At 52.4% G+C, this 16,401-nt stretch overlaps 8 protein-coding genes across 8 annotated transcripts; 4 read left to right on the forward strand and 4 right to left on the reverse strand.

Moving 5' to 3' along the window:
* Positions 1 to 95: 95 nt before the first annotated feature.
* MGL_1693 (uncharacterized protein) lies at positions 96 to 3,728 on the reverse strand (the record flags this gene model as incomplete). Its single annotated transcript, XM_001731458.1, has 1 exon — positions 96 to 3,728. The coding sequence occupies one exon, from the start codon at positions 3,726 to 3,728 to the stop codon at positions 96 to 98; it is 3,633 nt and encodes a 1,210-aa protein (XP_001731510.1).
* Positions 3,729 to 4,257: 529 nt separating this feature from the next.
* Positions 4,258 to 5,113, reverse strand: MGL_1694 (uncharacterized protein; the record flags this gene model as incomplete). Its single annotated transcript, XM_001731459.1, has 2 exons — positions 4,258 to 4,731; positions 4,805 to 5,113. The coding sequence occupies 2 exons, from the start codon at positions 5,111 to 5,113 to the stop codon at positions 4,258 to 4,260; spliced, it is 783 nt and encodes a 260-aa protein (XP_001731511.1).
* A 695-nt stretch (positions 5,114 to 5,808) lies between these two features.
* MGL_1695 (uncharacterized protein) lies at positions 5,809 to 6,951 on the forward strand (the record flags this gene model as incomplete). The annotated part of the gene is made up of 1 exon (XM_001731460.1): positions 5,809 to 6,951. One exon carries the CDS (start codon positions 5,809 to 5,811, stop codon positions 6,949 to 6,951), a length of 1,143 nt encoding a protein of 380 aa, XP_001731512.1.
* Positions 6,952 to 7,254: 303 nt separating this feature from the next.
* On the forward strand, positions 7,255 to 9,852 carry MGL_1696 (uncharacterized protein; the record flags this gene model as incomplete). The annotated part of the gene is made up of 1 exon (XM_001731461.1): positions 7,255 to 9,852. One exon carries the CDS (start codon positions 7,255 to 7,257, stop codon positions 9,850 to 9,852), a length of 2,598 nt encoding a protein of 865 aa, XP_001731513.1.
* A 274-nt stretch (positions 9,853 to 10,126) lies between these two features.
* On the forward strand, positions 10,127 to 10,996 carry MGL_1697 (uncharacterized protein; the record flags this gene model as incomplete). The annotated part of the gene is made up of 3 exons (XM_001731462.1): positions 10,127 to 10,241; positions 10,284 to 10,806; positions 10,876 to 10,996. 3 exons carry the CDS (start codon positions 10,127 to 10,129, stop codon positions 10,994 to 10,996), a joined length of 759 nt encoding a protein of 252 aa, XP_001731514.1.
* Positions 10,997 to 11,125: 129 nt separating this feature from the next.
* On the reverse strand, positions 11,126 to 12,346 carry MGL_1698 (uncharacterized protein; the record flags this gene model as incomplete). Its single annotated transcript, XM_001731463.1, has 1 exon — positions 11,126 to 12,346. The coding sequence occupies one exon, from the start codon at positions 12,344 to 12,346 to the stop codon at positions 11,126 to 11,128; it is 1,221 nt and encodes a 406-aa protein (XP_001731515.1).
* Positions 12,347 to 12,786: 440 nt separating this feature from the next.
* MGL_1699 (uncharacterized protein) lies at positions 12,787 to 14,421 on the reverse strand (the record flags this gene model as incomplete). Its single annotated transcript, XM_001731464.1, has 1 exon — positions 12,787 to 14,421. One exon carries the CDS (start codon positions 14,419 to 14,421, stop codon positions 12,787 to 12,789), a length of 1,635 nt encoding a protein of 544 aa, XP_001731516.1.
* A 393-nt stretch (positions 14,422 to 14,814) lies between these two features.
* MGL_1700 (uncharacterized protein) lies at positions 14,815 to 16,098 on the forward strand (the record flags this gene model as incomplete). The annotated part of the gene is made up of 1 exon (XM_001731465.1): positions 14,815 to 16,098. The coding sequence occupies one exon, from the start codon at positions 14,815 to 14,817 to the stop codon at positions 16,096 to 16,098; it is 1,284 nt and encodes a 427-aa protein (XP_001731517.1).
* Between the last annotated feature and the right edge of the window lie 303 nt (positions 16,099 to 16,401).

Genomic DNA, 16,401 nt, shown 5'->3' on the forward strand with positions numbered 1-16,401 from the left:
ATTTAAGGAGCATAACTATGAATGTGCGATGAAAAAAAATGAGACATTGAAAGAAAATGAAGCACACGTTTCCCAGCAACTTGCTGTTGCTTGGTTCAAACACCTTTGGCTTCCAAATCGCCAAAGATGTGGTCTGTATTCCATTCAGCTGGCTGATTGTGTTCACGCTTGGTACCGACCTCCGAACGTTCGATCCAGTAGCTCATAGTCTCGCGGCCATGGCTGTCACTGGACATGAGTGGCTGCCAGAACGACTCGTTCGAATCTGGGTCCACAGTTCTCTTGAACCAACGCGGCTTGTGCGGAGGAAGCCGACCCTCCTCGCGCTGGCGGCGCTTTTCTCGCTGTAGATTCTCGAGCTGAACCTTGAGCTGATCAGCCTGGTCAAATTTGCCATTCTCGAAGGCCGTCAAGTCAGGTCGCAAGCGGCAGTCAGTGGGGGGAAGCCACTTAAGTAAGCCGTCAGGGCGCGAGTTGAGAGTAATGGCGAATGGTGTCAGATTAAATGGAGTCGGAACCTTCTTGCTGTTGCGCCACAAAAGTAGGTATTCGTGATCAGCCTTGCTGCTGTCGACGGGGTTCGAGCTGTCGTGCTTCTTGTCAGGACTCAGGACACCACAGTCTTCACTGTGGCAGCGAGTAGCAATCAGCTGCGAGTTCCATCGACCAGCAATGATCCAAACCTTCTTGCCTTGTCCATCGATTACTTCGCCATTGATCTCATACGAGTTATTGCTACGCCAGCCCCGTGGTTTGAACGTCAACTTGCACTTATCGCCTGTGACGTGATTCACAACAACCATGTCGCCATAGTGATCAATTGTCGGCGAGCCTGTGATGAATCCACTCACACTGGTGATCACTTTGTTCCAAGTGTAGTGCTCCATCAAAAGAGACTCATCATCGGGCGACTGCTGCAGTTTACCCCGCATCGAGCTAGGGACCACGTCAGACTTGACCTTGATCTTGGCGTGCGCCACACCCGTAGGTCGAATCTCAAAGGAACGGCCCAGGAACTTGGACTTGGCATCTACGCAGCCCATGTACTCCCAAGATGGTGACTCGCAGAAGCAGGCTGAGATGGGAGGATGATGGCTGACTTGTTCGCTAATGTAGCGGTACTGACGGTCGGGACGAACATACTCGAACGTCTCACCCAACAGCGGGTTAAACGGTTTAGCGATGCGGTTTATCGTCGAGCTGTAGTTGGACATGGCAAATGCAGCGACATACAAGATCCTTCGGGTCGACTCGGACTGTAAAGCTGCTGCATCCAAACATTCAGAGAATTCCAAATCTTCCGACATGCGCTGAAGCATAGACGTTGGCTCATTGAAGGCCACGGGGAATGAAATCTTAGTTAGATCCTTGCCGATATTGTTTTTCAAAATCGACCATAGCGACATGGACGGACGTTCATCGTTACGCACCGGAAGCCTGTCACGAAGGTGGTTGTACGGCTCAAATTCACGTCCAAACATGGCTTCTGACCCTGATCTATGCGCAACTTGGCCGCCTTGGTCTTCGCTGGCCTTTCCGTCATCTTTAGGTTTATTTGTTTCCTCCTCGCTGTCCGTTTTGCTGTCGGATGCACCAGCGGCACCAGCAGCAGCGCCAGCGCCAGTGGCGGCACTGGCACCGTCTTTGCGGCCTTCCTGGAGGCGTTCCGCACCACTAGCCCTGGCTTCATTCTCCTTAGCAGCAGATTCTAGAGCTGGTTCCACACGCAAGTTCGGGATTTGATCCGAATCAATCGTGTCGAAGAACTCATCGTCGTAGTCGTCAATGCTTGACGACGACGGCTGCTCTTGCTTCTTCTGAGGGAGCAACTGTGAAATCCAATGAGTTGCGGCACCAGCAGAAGCACCGGCCGTTGCTCCCACGGTGCTGACGACGGAGCCTAGTGCACCGCTAATACCCGACGAGGATGTCGGTTCATTGTCGCCGATTGAGCCGGGTTCTTCGCTAAGAGCACCTTTTTGTGATACTTGGCGAAGGCCCTTGAGCATTTGCGTGTTTTCAGACACGGCTTCGTGCAAGTTTGATTCCAGCTCATTGTGCTGTGCTGCCAAGACAGTGACTTGCTCTTCCCACAAGTGACGCGTCCGATCGAGCCGCTCAATCTCTTCCTGGAGATATGCCTCACGCTCTTGGACCATCCTGCTGTACTGTTTCCAAAGTTGGGAGCGTTCTTGCAGCGACTGACGGAGTGTCGATATCGCAGTCAATTTGGGAGACGAGGGTGTAGCGGGAACGCCTGACTGCACTGTTGGGGCTCCCGCGAGCCCGGCGCCGACGATGGGTTGCGCGGGTGCACCTCGCTCGACGGGAGGGATGACAACCTGCTGGTCCGTCCCACTTAAAGCAGCTCCGGAGATGGTGGGAGCAACAGTCGAAACTGCAGATGCCGGCTGCGCACCAGAGCCAGACTCGCCTTCGATCTGATCAATCAAGCGCAAAGCCACATCAAAATGCAGAGACATAAGGTTGTTCACCATAGTAAAGTCTTTACTGTGAGGCATGTAGTTGGTGCCTGCAACAGCCCCATCCACGCTACCAGCGTCACTTTCTGCATCTTCGAGACTGTCTGGTGTGATGTCTTGCATTGCCACGGATGATGGCTCGACGATCTCAGCGTTAACTGCACTTGAACGACGTCCTTGACCTGGAACATTGCTGCCGACAGCGGCTGGCATCAGCGTTGCACCAGTCGTGTCTGACGAGGCGGCATCGGTATCGGTGCCAGCATTCGTGGACGCCGAGGCATCTTGGGTCAAATTGCGCTGAGCCTTTTCCAGGATCTGGATCCAACGCACACATTCTGACGGGTCATCACTGCGAAGAAACCAGCGTGTTGAGCCCTTGGATGTGTCGCTGACGATTTCAAAGCGGTTCCGTTCGCGGCGATCCGGTACAATTTTGAGATTGCGCAAATTGAGGGCACCACGCATTTGCCTACCCTCATCATCTGGTGTGCGGTAATAAGAAAGGACTCCATCACTGAGAACAAACCAACGCGTTTTGAAGCCGTGCATGTAGTTCGTCCACTTTCCAAGGAATCCGCGGTAGGATGTTGTGTGATGCACATTGTCGGCCGTGGAGGCTTCTGCATGCACAAGCTGTCGAAGCAGGGCCTGTATCATCTTGTCATTCGTCATGTCATTAGCGCTGCAGCCGTTCGCACCCTTGACGTATGGGTCACAGCCCTTGGCTACACACGCTTTAATGAGCTCCGTCGACTTGTACTTGACGGCCATCTGCAAAGGAGTCAAACTTGTACGCGGCTCCACCGACTCCAGCTCAATTGCGGTAGTTCGTGGCATCGACACTGTGTTGATCAAAGTCTGCTCTTCCTGACTGCCTGTCTCGCCCCTCGCCGCCTTGGCGTCATATGCGTCGAGAAGACGCAAGATATGCATGCGCAGTTCATTGCGCTGATGCTGCAGCATGTTAGCCATTTCCATGGACTTGACAAGCTGGACAGGCGACCTGCCTTCCTTGTTGAGAAAGGCACAATCCACTGTGGGTTGCGACACGAGCAGAGCTGCAACTTCCAAACGATTCGCCGCGATAGCCAGGTGAAGAGGCGTATTACCCGTATCAGAAGCAGGCATGCTGGGACTCAGTTGTAACTGGAACAGAGCAAACTCGACCAAAGCTGGCTGTGCACATAACACGGCCAAATGAAGGGGTGAGTCTGACTGCGGGAGCGGCCTGCTCGTGTCCATCTGACTCACAATGGACTGCACGGCTCGCTCATCACTGCGCCGAAATGCATCAAGTAAATGCAATGTAGATAAAGGCGATGCCCCTGTTTGTGGGCTGTTTGTTGCACCATGTGGTGGCACCGCTGCTTCGTTGCTTCCCACTGACATGATGCGGGTAATGAACTGTCTGAGAGTTCCGTGCGCTGGGTAGGTTCGGAGTTCAATTCTCACGTGATCAAATTTTGTCGCGCGCAACCACTCGCTGTTTCCTTGATCCTTAGGGCGAAGGGTAGAGGCACGTCAGTGGAGAGACCGCGGCTTGGACGGAACGTTTGATGGTGTGGGGAAATTTTGAAAGGGAAGGAAAACATGGAATCAAAGATGTGCGGGGGAGTGTGGAAAAGGTACGGACGTAGACTACAGAGAACGTGAGAAAGCACAAGGAGCTTGCCATTATCGTGAAGCTTGCCCCCTCACAGGTATTGACGAGCCAGCCCTGGTACGTGCATTGGCTGATGTCGATGAAGGTGTGGTTGCGCGTGTGTCTGAGTCAAGTAAGCAATGCTGCATAGAAAAAACGTTCGAACGTACTTGTGCTTGAATGGGAGAACGAAGAGGACAAAGGGTGGTGTCCACGTGTAGCGGTGGAATGAGTAGCACGATCTGATGGAGGACGCGATGTGGAAGCTCGCGAAACACTGTTACTGCCGCCACTACCACGGCCACCACGAATGCCATTGCCTCGGTGGGCAGGCCGCGCTGGAGGATGTCCACGCCCAGAACGCGATGCACCGCGGTATGAGTTTGGGACCGTGCTAGATGAGGCAGACTGCGCGGCCATCTCCGAAGCTAAAGCTGCTCGGGTCTTGGCTTCTTGCTTCGCTATTTGCTCACGCAATGCTTCCTGCGACGCGCCGGACCAGGACGGGTCTCCCAGGAGTGCACGGCGACGCTGAGCTTGAGTCAACAAATGTAAATAAACGTCAAGCAAAGCATCTGTCTCTTTGATTTTTTGGGAGAAGATCTAAGTTTTGTGTCATTAATTTGAAAAAAAAAAAAATTAATCATGCAAGAGGGCATCCCTCAACTGTACGTACCTGGATTTCGTCCATACTGCTTGTGAGTGTATCTTCGTAGGTCTCAAAGACTTGATTGAGTTGGCGGAGCTGTTGAAGTTGTAAATTAACTTGTTCTGTTGTCTCTTCCTCTTCGGACCCACGTGGAATCGATGCCGTCAACGAACGCAGCGATTCAGGCACGCTCTCTCCTCCCAGAAGCACATGCCCCAAAATTGAGTCGTCGCCTTTCTGAAGAGTCGACAAGTTCGATGTCGTGTCGCCTAAACTCACATCCATAGTCGAGTCATCAGCCAGTATGCGCGGCGCTGTTGGTGTCGATTCATCCATGCCAGCATGTAACTGCACGGGCCTGTTTAATGGTTCTTTTCCGGCGCTCGCTGGCTGGGTAACGTACGCCTCCTTTCCCCAGCGCGTTTATGTGCCCTCGACGCGTTATCATTGAAGGGCACCAATGACGCACAGCATGTCACGTGAAAGGTTCGGCAGGCGGCTGAACCGCTTGCAGGATATGACAAGCTGGTGGGGAATGAGCGCGTGAGGTGATCGGTAGGGGGCCCCTAATCCGTGGCATGAGCTTATGGGTTTCCGTACAACTGCGCAGCAGTTGAAACAACTTCGTGCAAATATTGCACGCTCGATCGGCATAGGACGCGCAGACGATGACTGGTGGTGGAACGTTGGTTACCATTCTTTGCATACGTGCTTTGCTGTTCCTAGGTGCATACGCGGCGTTGCCATGGCTGATAGGTGAGGCACGACATGTATCCTTGGAGCCTGAAAATGCGGGTACATTTGACGCGATGTCCTTACCCAGAGTGGCTCACGCACGGATTCGAGCTATGTCGAAGCTCTCCCACATAAAACGAGTGATTGAAAGCTTTCTACCCAAAGCATTGTCATGGTCGTCTTTGCTGTTTTGTGTCTCGGCAGAAGAGAGCGTTTGTATATTTGCACTTGCTTTACTAGAACGCATGCATGTGGACGAGTCATGGCTATTGCTTCACTGGCACATTTCGCTTGTTATGATGATGTTGCTGATTGTGTTAGGGCTACCAATATGCGCATGCTACCTTTTGTGTTTTGGTAGTGTCCAGAAACAACGATCCACTGTACGCGCGATGGCAAGCGTGTCATTGTTTGTTGCATGGTGCTTCTGCTTCTTACGCGTACCTTTGCCTGCGGCAGAGTCAACTGCAACGGTAGGGTTTTTTCGTGCCGTACTTTCGCGCACGGCTGTGATAGGCGTTTCTTTGATTGCCGTCTTGTCAGGGAGTGTCGCTGCAGGCGCGATCTACGACTCGTATGAAATGTTCGTAACGCGGCGGGGGACCACCGCTCTCACAAGTTATGATCTTGAACGTGATTCGGCATCGATTCGTGCTGCGTTTGAGCACACGTATGCAGACCTGCAAGCGCGACGCTCTGCTGTGACAGATCTTGAGAATGAGCTGGATATTGGGCACACACGATCGTTTGATTGGTCGCGCTTCTTCAATTTTTCAAGAAAGGATAAACAACTTGCATCAATGCACGCAGAGATCTCGGGCCTTGTTTCTATGGCAAATGCGTTACGAAAGGAACTCGAGAACCAGGAAGAGCGGGAACGGCGCCTCCGGTATGCACATACCTGGCCAGGCTGTGCATGGCTCCTGTGTAACTATATGTTTTCTCTGTACTGTGTGATGCGTTTTATCCAATGCGTACTGAACCTGGTCATCTTTGGCTATGAATCCATCTCTACGCGGGACTTGATGTCGACGAGCGTGGCACAACTAATGCGCATGCTCGGTTTGCACGTGGATGTAGACGCGTGGTCGCCAACCATTAGTGTTTTGTTGCTTGGTGGTCTGATCGTAATGCGGATGCGCGTGATCCTTGGCTCTCTCTCGTCAATGATTCAGTCGGTGTCGACGGGCATAAGCACGCAATTACTCGTCTTGTTTACGGCGCAAGTGCTGTGTATCTACGTACTCGCAGCCCTGATCCAGCTACATGCGGGAATGAATCTTGGAGCGACGGGACATCCGAGCCGCCTGCTCGCGTCGCTCCCTGACTTCCAGCGCACTTTTGGGCGCATCTTTGATATTATGTTTTTATTGTCGGCGATCCTTTCTGGTGTCCACCGCTGGTTTGTGTCGCTTCCTGATACCATATTTTCTACTTGATGGCATCCAGGTATTGATCTATATAGCGCGATTTCTATGTACATACATGCTGACATTCGTGTGCACCTGTATTTTCTATTGTCAATCGCTCCTGTCTAAGTCCGACAGCACCATGTTGCCTCCAGTTCGGTCAGCCAGCCCACATGGCATAAAGGGCTTGTGGGAGGCGACATCGCATGGGCACGTGCACCACATCGTTGCACGTGACTACGGTTGGCATGGAGCATGTGCGCTGTGTCTTCACGCTCCCAGTGTGTGGGGAGAGCCGTTTCGTTTGCACGTTGGGCCGCCATTCGCCGGGACATGTTGTGTATTCCCAAGGCCAACCATAAAAGACTTGTGGATGATTGCTACCCAACATCAAAGGCTTTAGTGAACGCGGCTCCCGAATATAGACCCAATGCAAATGAGCTGGGTCGTCTTGTTTACTATGCTCAGTGCAAACCAGCCAAGTTATCAAAGGTCGGCCGCTTGCTCATGACGCGTGCCAGTTCGGAAAGTCGTGCATTCATGACAGCGAATACGGAGAAAAACAAGGCTCTCGTCATGATCACGCTCGGTGTGCTTAGGGACTTGGTTAGCTCTTGTCAAGAAGGCCATGCGTACTTGGCGCCGGCGGTCCGTAGTATGTTGACTGATGCAGTGAATGTGGCGGCGCCCACAGGCTCGGCGATGACGTCATGGGACATGGATATATGTGCGCGTGCATCTTCGATCTTTGCCATGTATGTGCAAAGCATCCCAGCTGGCGAAGTCGATACAGACGATGCCGTTTCGAGTGCCGTGTTCCAGGGGCTTTCGGATCTCCAGCGTCTTGGGAAGGGCCATGCAAGCGACCAGTCGCGCATGATTTGGATTGCAGGCATCAATGGTTTGATTCGTTCGCCTGTGCTGATGACGCCGTTGTTCCCGCGGTTCCTGCCGCTGATCCTGCCGATCGTCCTCGACACCCTGTCACCTGCTCACATTCCTCTATCGCAAACAGCGACACTTTCGCAAGAAATTGACAATGACCCGGCCCAGAGCTTGAATTCAATGAGCCATTCGTCGGCGGAGCAGTCGACGCGTGCGGCACTCAAAATGCTCTGGAGCATCTTGCACCGCTGCGACGCCACTCAACTTCGCGCGCTTCTCACGCAGACACTCGCATACCTGGATGGGGAGTGCCACCGCCCATCAACGTGGGAAGACAATGAATGGCCTTTGTGGATTCTTGCCGTACTGATCCAGTGGTCGCTTCCGTCCTCGCGCTACGTTGTGCCACATTGTCTCGTAAATGCTCTTACAACGCCGAAGAAAATGTCGAATATCCGCGAGACGCGGTTGCTGCAGGCACTGCATGTGATTCTCGAAAGTAAGACTGACATTGTTGGACTAAATATGACGGAGCTGCTGGATGGCCATGTGTTCTTCCTCCTGTCGCGTGTGCAGAATGATCCTTACGACGCCACAACCGTGCAGGCGACAATCGATGCTATCTGTCACCTGGCCAATTACACTGTATACTCGGACCAGCTGGACGACTTCGTTCAGCAAATCGCGCCCCACATTTTGAATGTGCTGTACGACACACAATTAGCGGACGAGTCGAAGAAATTCAGCATCTGTGCTTTGTTGTCGTGTTTAGAAGCTCTTTTCCGCTCACATCCGAATGCACATGTGCCGCTGCGCACGTGGGCTTCGACGGAGGCGATTCTTGCCTCGCGAAACTCGACGGTGCGCGTGGCGTACTTGCACACACTCCTTGTTCATTTGCGCATTGAACAAGCGCTGTTGGAGCAGGGTCATACTACCTATGAGCCAGTAAACGAATGCATTGGTTTCCTTCATGCTCTCGCTGCGCGAATGTACACTCTCGCGACGCTGGGTCTTGTGGATGATGCCGCTACACCCACGAGTGATGTTACTCCCTCTTTCTCCGCGACGCCTGCCGACTATGCCATGATGCATGATATGCTCGACACGCTCTTAATCGTAGCGCCAGCAGCATCGTTGCTCGCCTTCGTCCCACCCTGGCTCTCGATGGCGCAGGTGTCGAACTCTCCGGGTGCCTTGGAACCTGTTGTTGTGAACCAGACACTAGCGATTCGTTGGCTTGTCGGCGCGACACTGGCCCAAATAAGCCTCGTGTGGCAAATCCAGCCGATCCTTGACTATGTTCGTGTGTATCAGCTGCCATCCATTGGCCGCGCCGTGCCCGAAGCTCCTACCCTCCCTGACAAGTACCATCCTTTGAACGATATGCCTCCGTTCAAGCACGCAGCCTTTGCAGCCGCTTCTGAGAACGAGTGGGACCTTCCGCTCATTATTGAACACCTGTCTTTGCAGGTTGAACTGCAAACATCTACGCACGCCGATGCGCCTTCGCTACGTGCATGGTTCTCGCGACCGTGGTCTGTGCCCGCAACCGCAGCTGATGCTCGTACTGCCGCTCAGCCTACAATCACTCGCTCATCTACTTTTACAAAGGCTTTTCGTTCGGCTTCCCCCCTGACGCGTGAAAACTCGATGGATGTGCGTAAGCTTCGGATGGCTCTGATGAATCACTCCTCCAATGCAGGGACCATTCCTGCATCACTCATGAATGAAAAATCATCGCCAATTCCCAGCACGCCTATGCACCGGCGTCATCATAGCCGGAGTATTCACACGCATGAGGCGCAACAGAGTGTCTCGGATGTATTAGATCGCTACACATCGAAGGCCTCGCGTCGAGCTCCCTTGTCGCCCAACGTTGCTGCTGGCTCGGGTTCTCCTAGAGAAAAAGTGCCGTTGCAGACCGCAGCAGCGACCAAAGCCGCGCCAGCTCATGGCCTAGCACCAACAATAGCCGAGCGCGAAGCAGCTCAATGGCTTGCGGCTCAGCGGAACACGGGTCAGACACTGGTCGTTTCTCAATAGTATCGATAATACACACGCTTCGTGTCTTTCTCGACACATTTTGTCCGTAAAATGAAAATGATTTCCTTTCCCCGTCCCTTTAGGGGATTCTGTGTCTAATCGCGCGGTAAATCCTGGACTGGTTTTCTGCTGCATGTCTCAGAGGTATTGAATTCCTCGTTCTTGCGATACGAAGGATCATATACCTCCACACACCGATACCAGATTTCGGACGCAATCATCGAAAGAACACATTCGTACAGAAGTACATCACTCTAGTTTCTTTGCTCTCACGATGGCAATGGCGCCTACTGCAGCACCAAAGATGCGCATATTACTCCTGCATGGCTACGCCATGAACCACATTTCTTTTCGCCGCCGGCTCTCTGCTCTTCAAAAAGGATGTAAAGGTTCGTGCGCGTGATAAGTCAGTGTCTCTCTCTAACAACTAGATATAGCTGAGTTTGTGTTTGCAAATGGACCTCATCATATTCAGGCTCTCCCAAGTGAGACCAATCCAGATCCAGCGCCACCGAATCCAAATGACCCGGAAGACAAGCAGGCAAGAGCCTGGTTCATGGCACGCAACAATGTGTATGAAGGTTGGGATGCGTCTGTGACGTATTTGAAGACGCTGTGTCGTGAGCAAGGGCCATTTGATGGTGTTCTAGGATTTTCACAAGGTGCTTCCCTTGCAGCCATCTTGGCAGCATCACTGGAGCATCCAGAGCGCACGCCTGAAACGTCGGAACCCATTCAGAACAAGCCCTTCCGCTTTGTCATCTCTGTATCTGGCTTCCGACCGGCTGATCCCAAATACGACTCTTTGTTCCGCGACCAGATTCAAACACCCGTTATGCTCATTGTGGGTGCGAATGACAGTATCGTCACATCCGAGCGCTCTCAGACTCTGGCTGAGCGGTGTGCCAATATTCGCGTCGTTCGACATCCAGGGGAACACTATCTTCCAACCTCGTACGTGTTGCCAATCATGCCACTCCATTTGCATATGCACTCACTCACACCGCCCCTCACTTCCTGCAGTGCACCTTGGCGCTCGTTCTTGCGTGCTTGTATTACATCGTTTGCTAACAGCAATCATGACTGGCAGTCGATCCCATCGCCAGCGGATGATACGTCACAGGATGCATGCACTAAGTTGTAGCAATATCGCGGCTCCCGACCGATTTCCTCCTATGTTTTATCATCGTCATCATCTTAGTGTCGATATCTATGTACTTTGATCTAGTCTTCAAAATCTTGCGGATTCTGTTTGTAAGTATTTCATACATAATCAAGACATCGTCAAACGTACCTCAAAGTAGTATTGAACAGCCATCTCCAAATTGCGGCCGCACATGAAATAGCTTTCAATTGCCTTACGTTCGGGGATTCCCATCGCCACAATTTGTTCGACTTGTGTGCGGTCTTCATCCGCAAGCTGTTGAAGCGAAGGAACTTCAAACGAGTCTTCTCCTTCGAGCCCTTCACCAGCCAGCATGCGCAGCACACCTTCGGGGTCTGCGCTCATTGCCTCAGCAAGCTGTGGGTTACTTTGCACAAGTGCTTGCACAAGCGGTTGCAATGCTGCAGGGTTCTGCTCCAACAAGGTTCGCAGCTGAGACAAGACCTGGGGATTTCCAAGATCCAGAATTTGCCGGCCCTGTGCATCTTCCTCGCCAAGCAATCCTTCGCTCGCGCGATTCGTCCCACTCTGCATCGCAGCTGCCTGTTCGAATAGGTTGCCGGACTGCCCCGCATTTGGCGCACGTCCAGCACCTGCACCAGTCGGAGTTTCCTGCATACTTGTGACTGGCGCTGGCGACGGTGTCGCTGGTGTGGCGGGAACACCTGTCGTCCTCGATGGTGCAGCCGCCGTTTCATCTGGCAATCCATTCATAAGGTATTCAACCGCGCGGTCTGGATTATTAAAGCTCATACGCATTGCACGTTGAACATCCTCTTTTGAGAAACCCATCTCGATGATGCTGCTCACGGCTGTTTCGAGCTCAGCACCAGAAAGGAACGATCCTGTCTGCAAAGAGCCCGTCGAACCAGACGCATTTGTTGGACCATTCGAAGGCGCAGGTGTTGACGGCAGGTTGGAAGAAGATGCACCAGCTGCTTCAGCCGGGGTAGACGCTGCAGGTGTGGCGGGAGACTCCGCCTTGGGCTTTGCAGGCGTTGCCGACAAGGCTGATTCGCCAGTCGCCGCAGCGCTAGCAGGTGCAGGGGCCGCTTGCGCCGAAGAATCAGCACTCACTGGCTTATCACTCTCGACCTTTTTCGCTTTAGGCTTCGACACCATCACGACAAGAAAGTCCTTTTCTTTGATTTCGTATTCACCCATATTCTTCTCATCGGCCAAAATCTTGCCGGAATAGATGAGCTTCTGGTTTTCGGCGGGGTGTCCCTGCGATGCTTGAATTTTTTGCTTCACAGAACCCACAGAATCAGACGGTTCAACATCGATGTGGAAGTTACCACCTGCGAGCGACTTGACCAAAAGCTTCATTGTCGTCGTCGTCGTCGTCCTCACTCCTCGATGCTGCGCCTTCGCACTTCCCAACTTTCCTTCGACCGCTGACGCGGCCTACCTCCTAATATTATGTAATTACCACAAGGACACTGGGATTTGGACCAACTTATTTCTTGTGCGGTGCTATGAAGTCCACGAAAAAAATAGAGGCTGGGACACGTCGAGGAATGGGACGAGCAGAACTGCGGCTGTCGTACATAATCCTTATACTTGTGCGACTCTGAAGATGTGAGAGTAATTAAAGTTATTACATACCTGTGACCGGCATCGAGGAGCATGAAAAAGACCATCAGGTGAAGTAAGATCATATACCCCACATACATCCAACGTAGGTAGGCATTGGCTAGAATGCCACTGGCTAACATATGTACAAGTCGGTCCACGGGACCAAGTGATTCAATGGCACGCGATTGTTCCTAATAGTTAGAAAAAAAGAGGGCGAAAATAAAAAATACAGGCTCACGTACCCGACCTCGAAAAGCCTCAAATGGATGAATAGATGCTTCGTACGTTACACGATAAGCCTCTTCAGCCTCCACGGGTTTGTAAGGAGGGTACGCAGAATCTGTGCGCTGATGCTGGCTGTAGCCTTGCAAGTACCGTACTTTTTCGTACATACTCACATTGTCCGTCTGCAACCGTTTGACTTCTGTGCGCAATTCGCTAATGACCTGGTTCTGTTGTCGCATACTCTCTTCCAGTTGCGCATTTCTCGAACGGAACCGGTCACGCTGGCCTGTGACAATAGGAAGCAAGTCTTTCATGTCAGATTGCACTGGCCCATTAGGCGAGAAGTCTAATAAATCCTTCTCGAGTTTTGCATTTGCCGCTGATAGCTCAGAAACACGCTGCAATTGTCCAGACAAGTCTTCTCGCAACGAGTCCGCTGAGCGCTTTGTATCGGCTAATGTAGCCCGAAGTGTCGCAACTTCATCCTGCAGTTTGTGATTTCGCCTTACCAAGTGGGCTTCTAGCGAGGATGCATTGTCTTCGACAGCATCCGACATAGCTTCATCACCTGCAAATTCCACGGCTCGTAGCACATCCAATTCGCGTTTAATCTCATCATAATCTGATCGCTGCTCCAAAGCTTTTCGGATTTGAGCACATTCATCGAGTGTTGCGTTGAGGCGCTGCAGTTGCGCATCGTTTTGCTTTGCCGCCTCCTCTTGCGCCGCTTGGCGAGCAAGTTCCAAGGCTTTCACCTGCTGACTGTGCGCTTGAACTTGTTGCTGCATACGCTGTTCAAGCGCCGCAACACGCCGAGAAAATGAGTCAGTAGCACTCGCCTGGGCCTTTTCTGTCTCGTCACGCAAAAAAGCCATACGTTGCTCAGCCTGAATAGCTCGCTCATTTGCACGCTGCAAATCGATCAAGACGCTTTCCATGTGCTGCGAGTCCTGGTTAGAAGCGCGTGGGGCAAGGAGCTGCTGCGTAAGCTGTTCGTGACTCGCACGCAATTCGGTTAAATGGTTTTGGGTAGCAACAAGCTCGCGCTCGAGACTCTCTTGTTTCTCGGCGGCACGACGCGTTGCTGCCGCTACAGCATCAGCAATCATCTGTTCAGCATGTGTGGACGCCTGCACTGCCTGCTCGCTTAGAGTAACTGCGCGTGCTTCGGACTCTGTATACCGCTGCTCAAGTTCATTACGCTCGGTCCAGAGATGTGCATACTTTTTTCGGAGCTCAGCCCCATCTTGTGCCTCAGAGATTTGTTCGCGCAGAATATCCAACAGAGGCGATGGATCGCGAACTTGACCAAGACGAGCATGCGCGTCAAGAACAATTGTCTCAGCTTGCTTAGCACGAGTTGTGAGAGCATCAATTTGTGATTGATATGACTTTAGAAGACCACGGATACCTTCCAGTTGTGTTTCAGGAGCCTGTCGCTTGAACTCGCGCGTTCGGTCAGCTAAATTCTTGCGCGCAAGCAGAGCTTCCTTTTGTGCATCTGCAATGGTGCCTGTTTGTGCTTGCAAGTCGTTTAAGAATCCTTCTAGTTTCACATTCTTCCATGCCTCCAGGATCGACAAGGCATTTGCATCTGGCATGGGCCGGGCGCGTCTTCCGGACAACGATCGCGGCTACGGCCTTCGGACGATCTAATTACCTTATCTCCTATCGCTATTTCCCACTTTGGCCCTCGGGCAGGGGGGTGGGGTTCCCTGCACCAGCTGGCGCCAAATGAGCGCCTGCCCAACGGCCACAAACCGAGCGACGCAGAAAATTTCGTGCGCATATGGGCGGGTGATTCTTGCTGACTAAGCGGGAATAACCTCAAAGTGCCCCCATATGAACATCCGAAGCCTGCTGATAAAAGTTTTTGCTTTCGATCTTCATGTACAACTGCGAAACGCGGGACGACTATATCGTGGTGTCCGTGTTCAAGTGTATTGCCTTTTAAATTCCATTTTTTGAGAAAACGATTGTTAATCTGACAGTACATGTATCGCATTTCACCACAACGGCTTTGCTTGCGTTTCGTGCGTGGGGTCACTACATGGTCTGCAGCGCCAGCCTCGCAGCCAGCCACACTCAAGCTCAAGACGGGTGAGTCGTTTCATGGCCGCTCGTTTGGAGCGCAAAGGAGCGTGTTTGGAGAGACTGTCTTTACCACATCGATTACGTCGTACCCTGAGTCGCTGACGGATCCCTCTTACACTGGACAGCTCCTTGCATTCACACAACCATTGATGGGAAACTATGGGGTGCCAGACAACAGCGTGCCAGGTTCGGCGCGTGAGCATCCCGCCGACGTGGACGTTGGCTGCTTTCTTGAATCCAAGGGCGTACAGGCATCGGGGGTGATTGTGAGCGAACTTTGTGAGCGATTCTCACATTTTCAAGCGTATGAATCACTTGCGAGCTGGTGTGCACGTCACAATGTGCCAGGGATCCAAGGCGTGGATACCCGTGCGCTAACTACCGTTCTCCGGAATCAAGGGTCAACGCTTGGCGCAATTCTCGTTGGCGACGATCACACTCGCGTGCCTGACCAGGCTGAGTTTATCGATCCTATGGCGCAGAATCTGATTGCACAAGTTTCAACCAAAGCACCATACACGATCCATCCACGGGACGGAGCTGCTTCAGCGCGTGCTCATGTCGCTATGCTCGACTTTGGCATGAAGGCGAACATTGTTCGTTGGCTCTTGCGCTGCGGTCTTAGTGTGACGGTGCTTCCTTGGAATGCGGACTTCTATTCGATGCGTGATCAATTTGACGGCCTCTTTCTAAGCAATGGTCCGGGCAGCCCGGAATCGATCCAGTCAGTAATTCCTGGTGTGCGACGTACGATTGATGAGTGGGACCGCCCGATTTTCGGGATTTGCATGGGGCACCAAATCATTGGGCTCGCGCTTGGTCTGCGTGCATACCGTATGAAGTTTGGCAATCGGGGTCATAACCAGCCAGTTCTGGCCCTGGCTAGCGGCAACATGCGCGTGGACCCTGGTCGTGTATACATCACGTCACAAAACCATGGCTATGCTTTGGCATACAATGAGACTGGCCCGGATGCGTGGCCTGAAGACTGGCAGCCTTGGTTCGTGAATGCGAATGACTGGAGTATTGAAGGCATTGTGCGGACCGGTGGACTGGACAAGCATGCGCCCGTTTGGGGCGTGCAGTTCCATCCAGAGCATGCTGGTGGCCCAGAAGATACGAATCCTTTGTTTGATGACTATGTTGAACAAGTGGTTCGGTACAAGGCACTGCGTGGTCGGTAGGCTAGCGTCATGAGCGCCAGCCACTCGTTTGCATATGTACGTAGGATGCATGTGTGGAGTCCCATGACTATTTCTACCCAAACTTGGCCAAAAGATCTGCTAGCTCGTCTATGCCTTGCTGTCGCCCCTGCTGAACTGAATCAAGGGTACGCCATTGAGATGTGAACTCTTTTAGAGTTATGTCCTCGCAAGTATAGTCAGCAAGTGCCTCTCGCTTTGATAGCAACTCGGACTGATAGCTCTATGCACGCTGTAAGTGCAAGTGTATACACGTACGTGGAATAGATCTGACACATGTGACAG

Source organism: Malassezia globosa (assembly GCF_000181695.2).
Source record: "Malassezia globosa CBS 7966 chromosome Unknown mgl_sf_3.1, whole genome shotgun sequence".
Classification (NCBI taxonomy): domain Eukaryota; kingdom Fungi; phylum Basidiomycota; class Malasseziomycetes; order Malasseziales; family Malasseziaceae; genus Malassezia; species Malassezia globosa.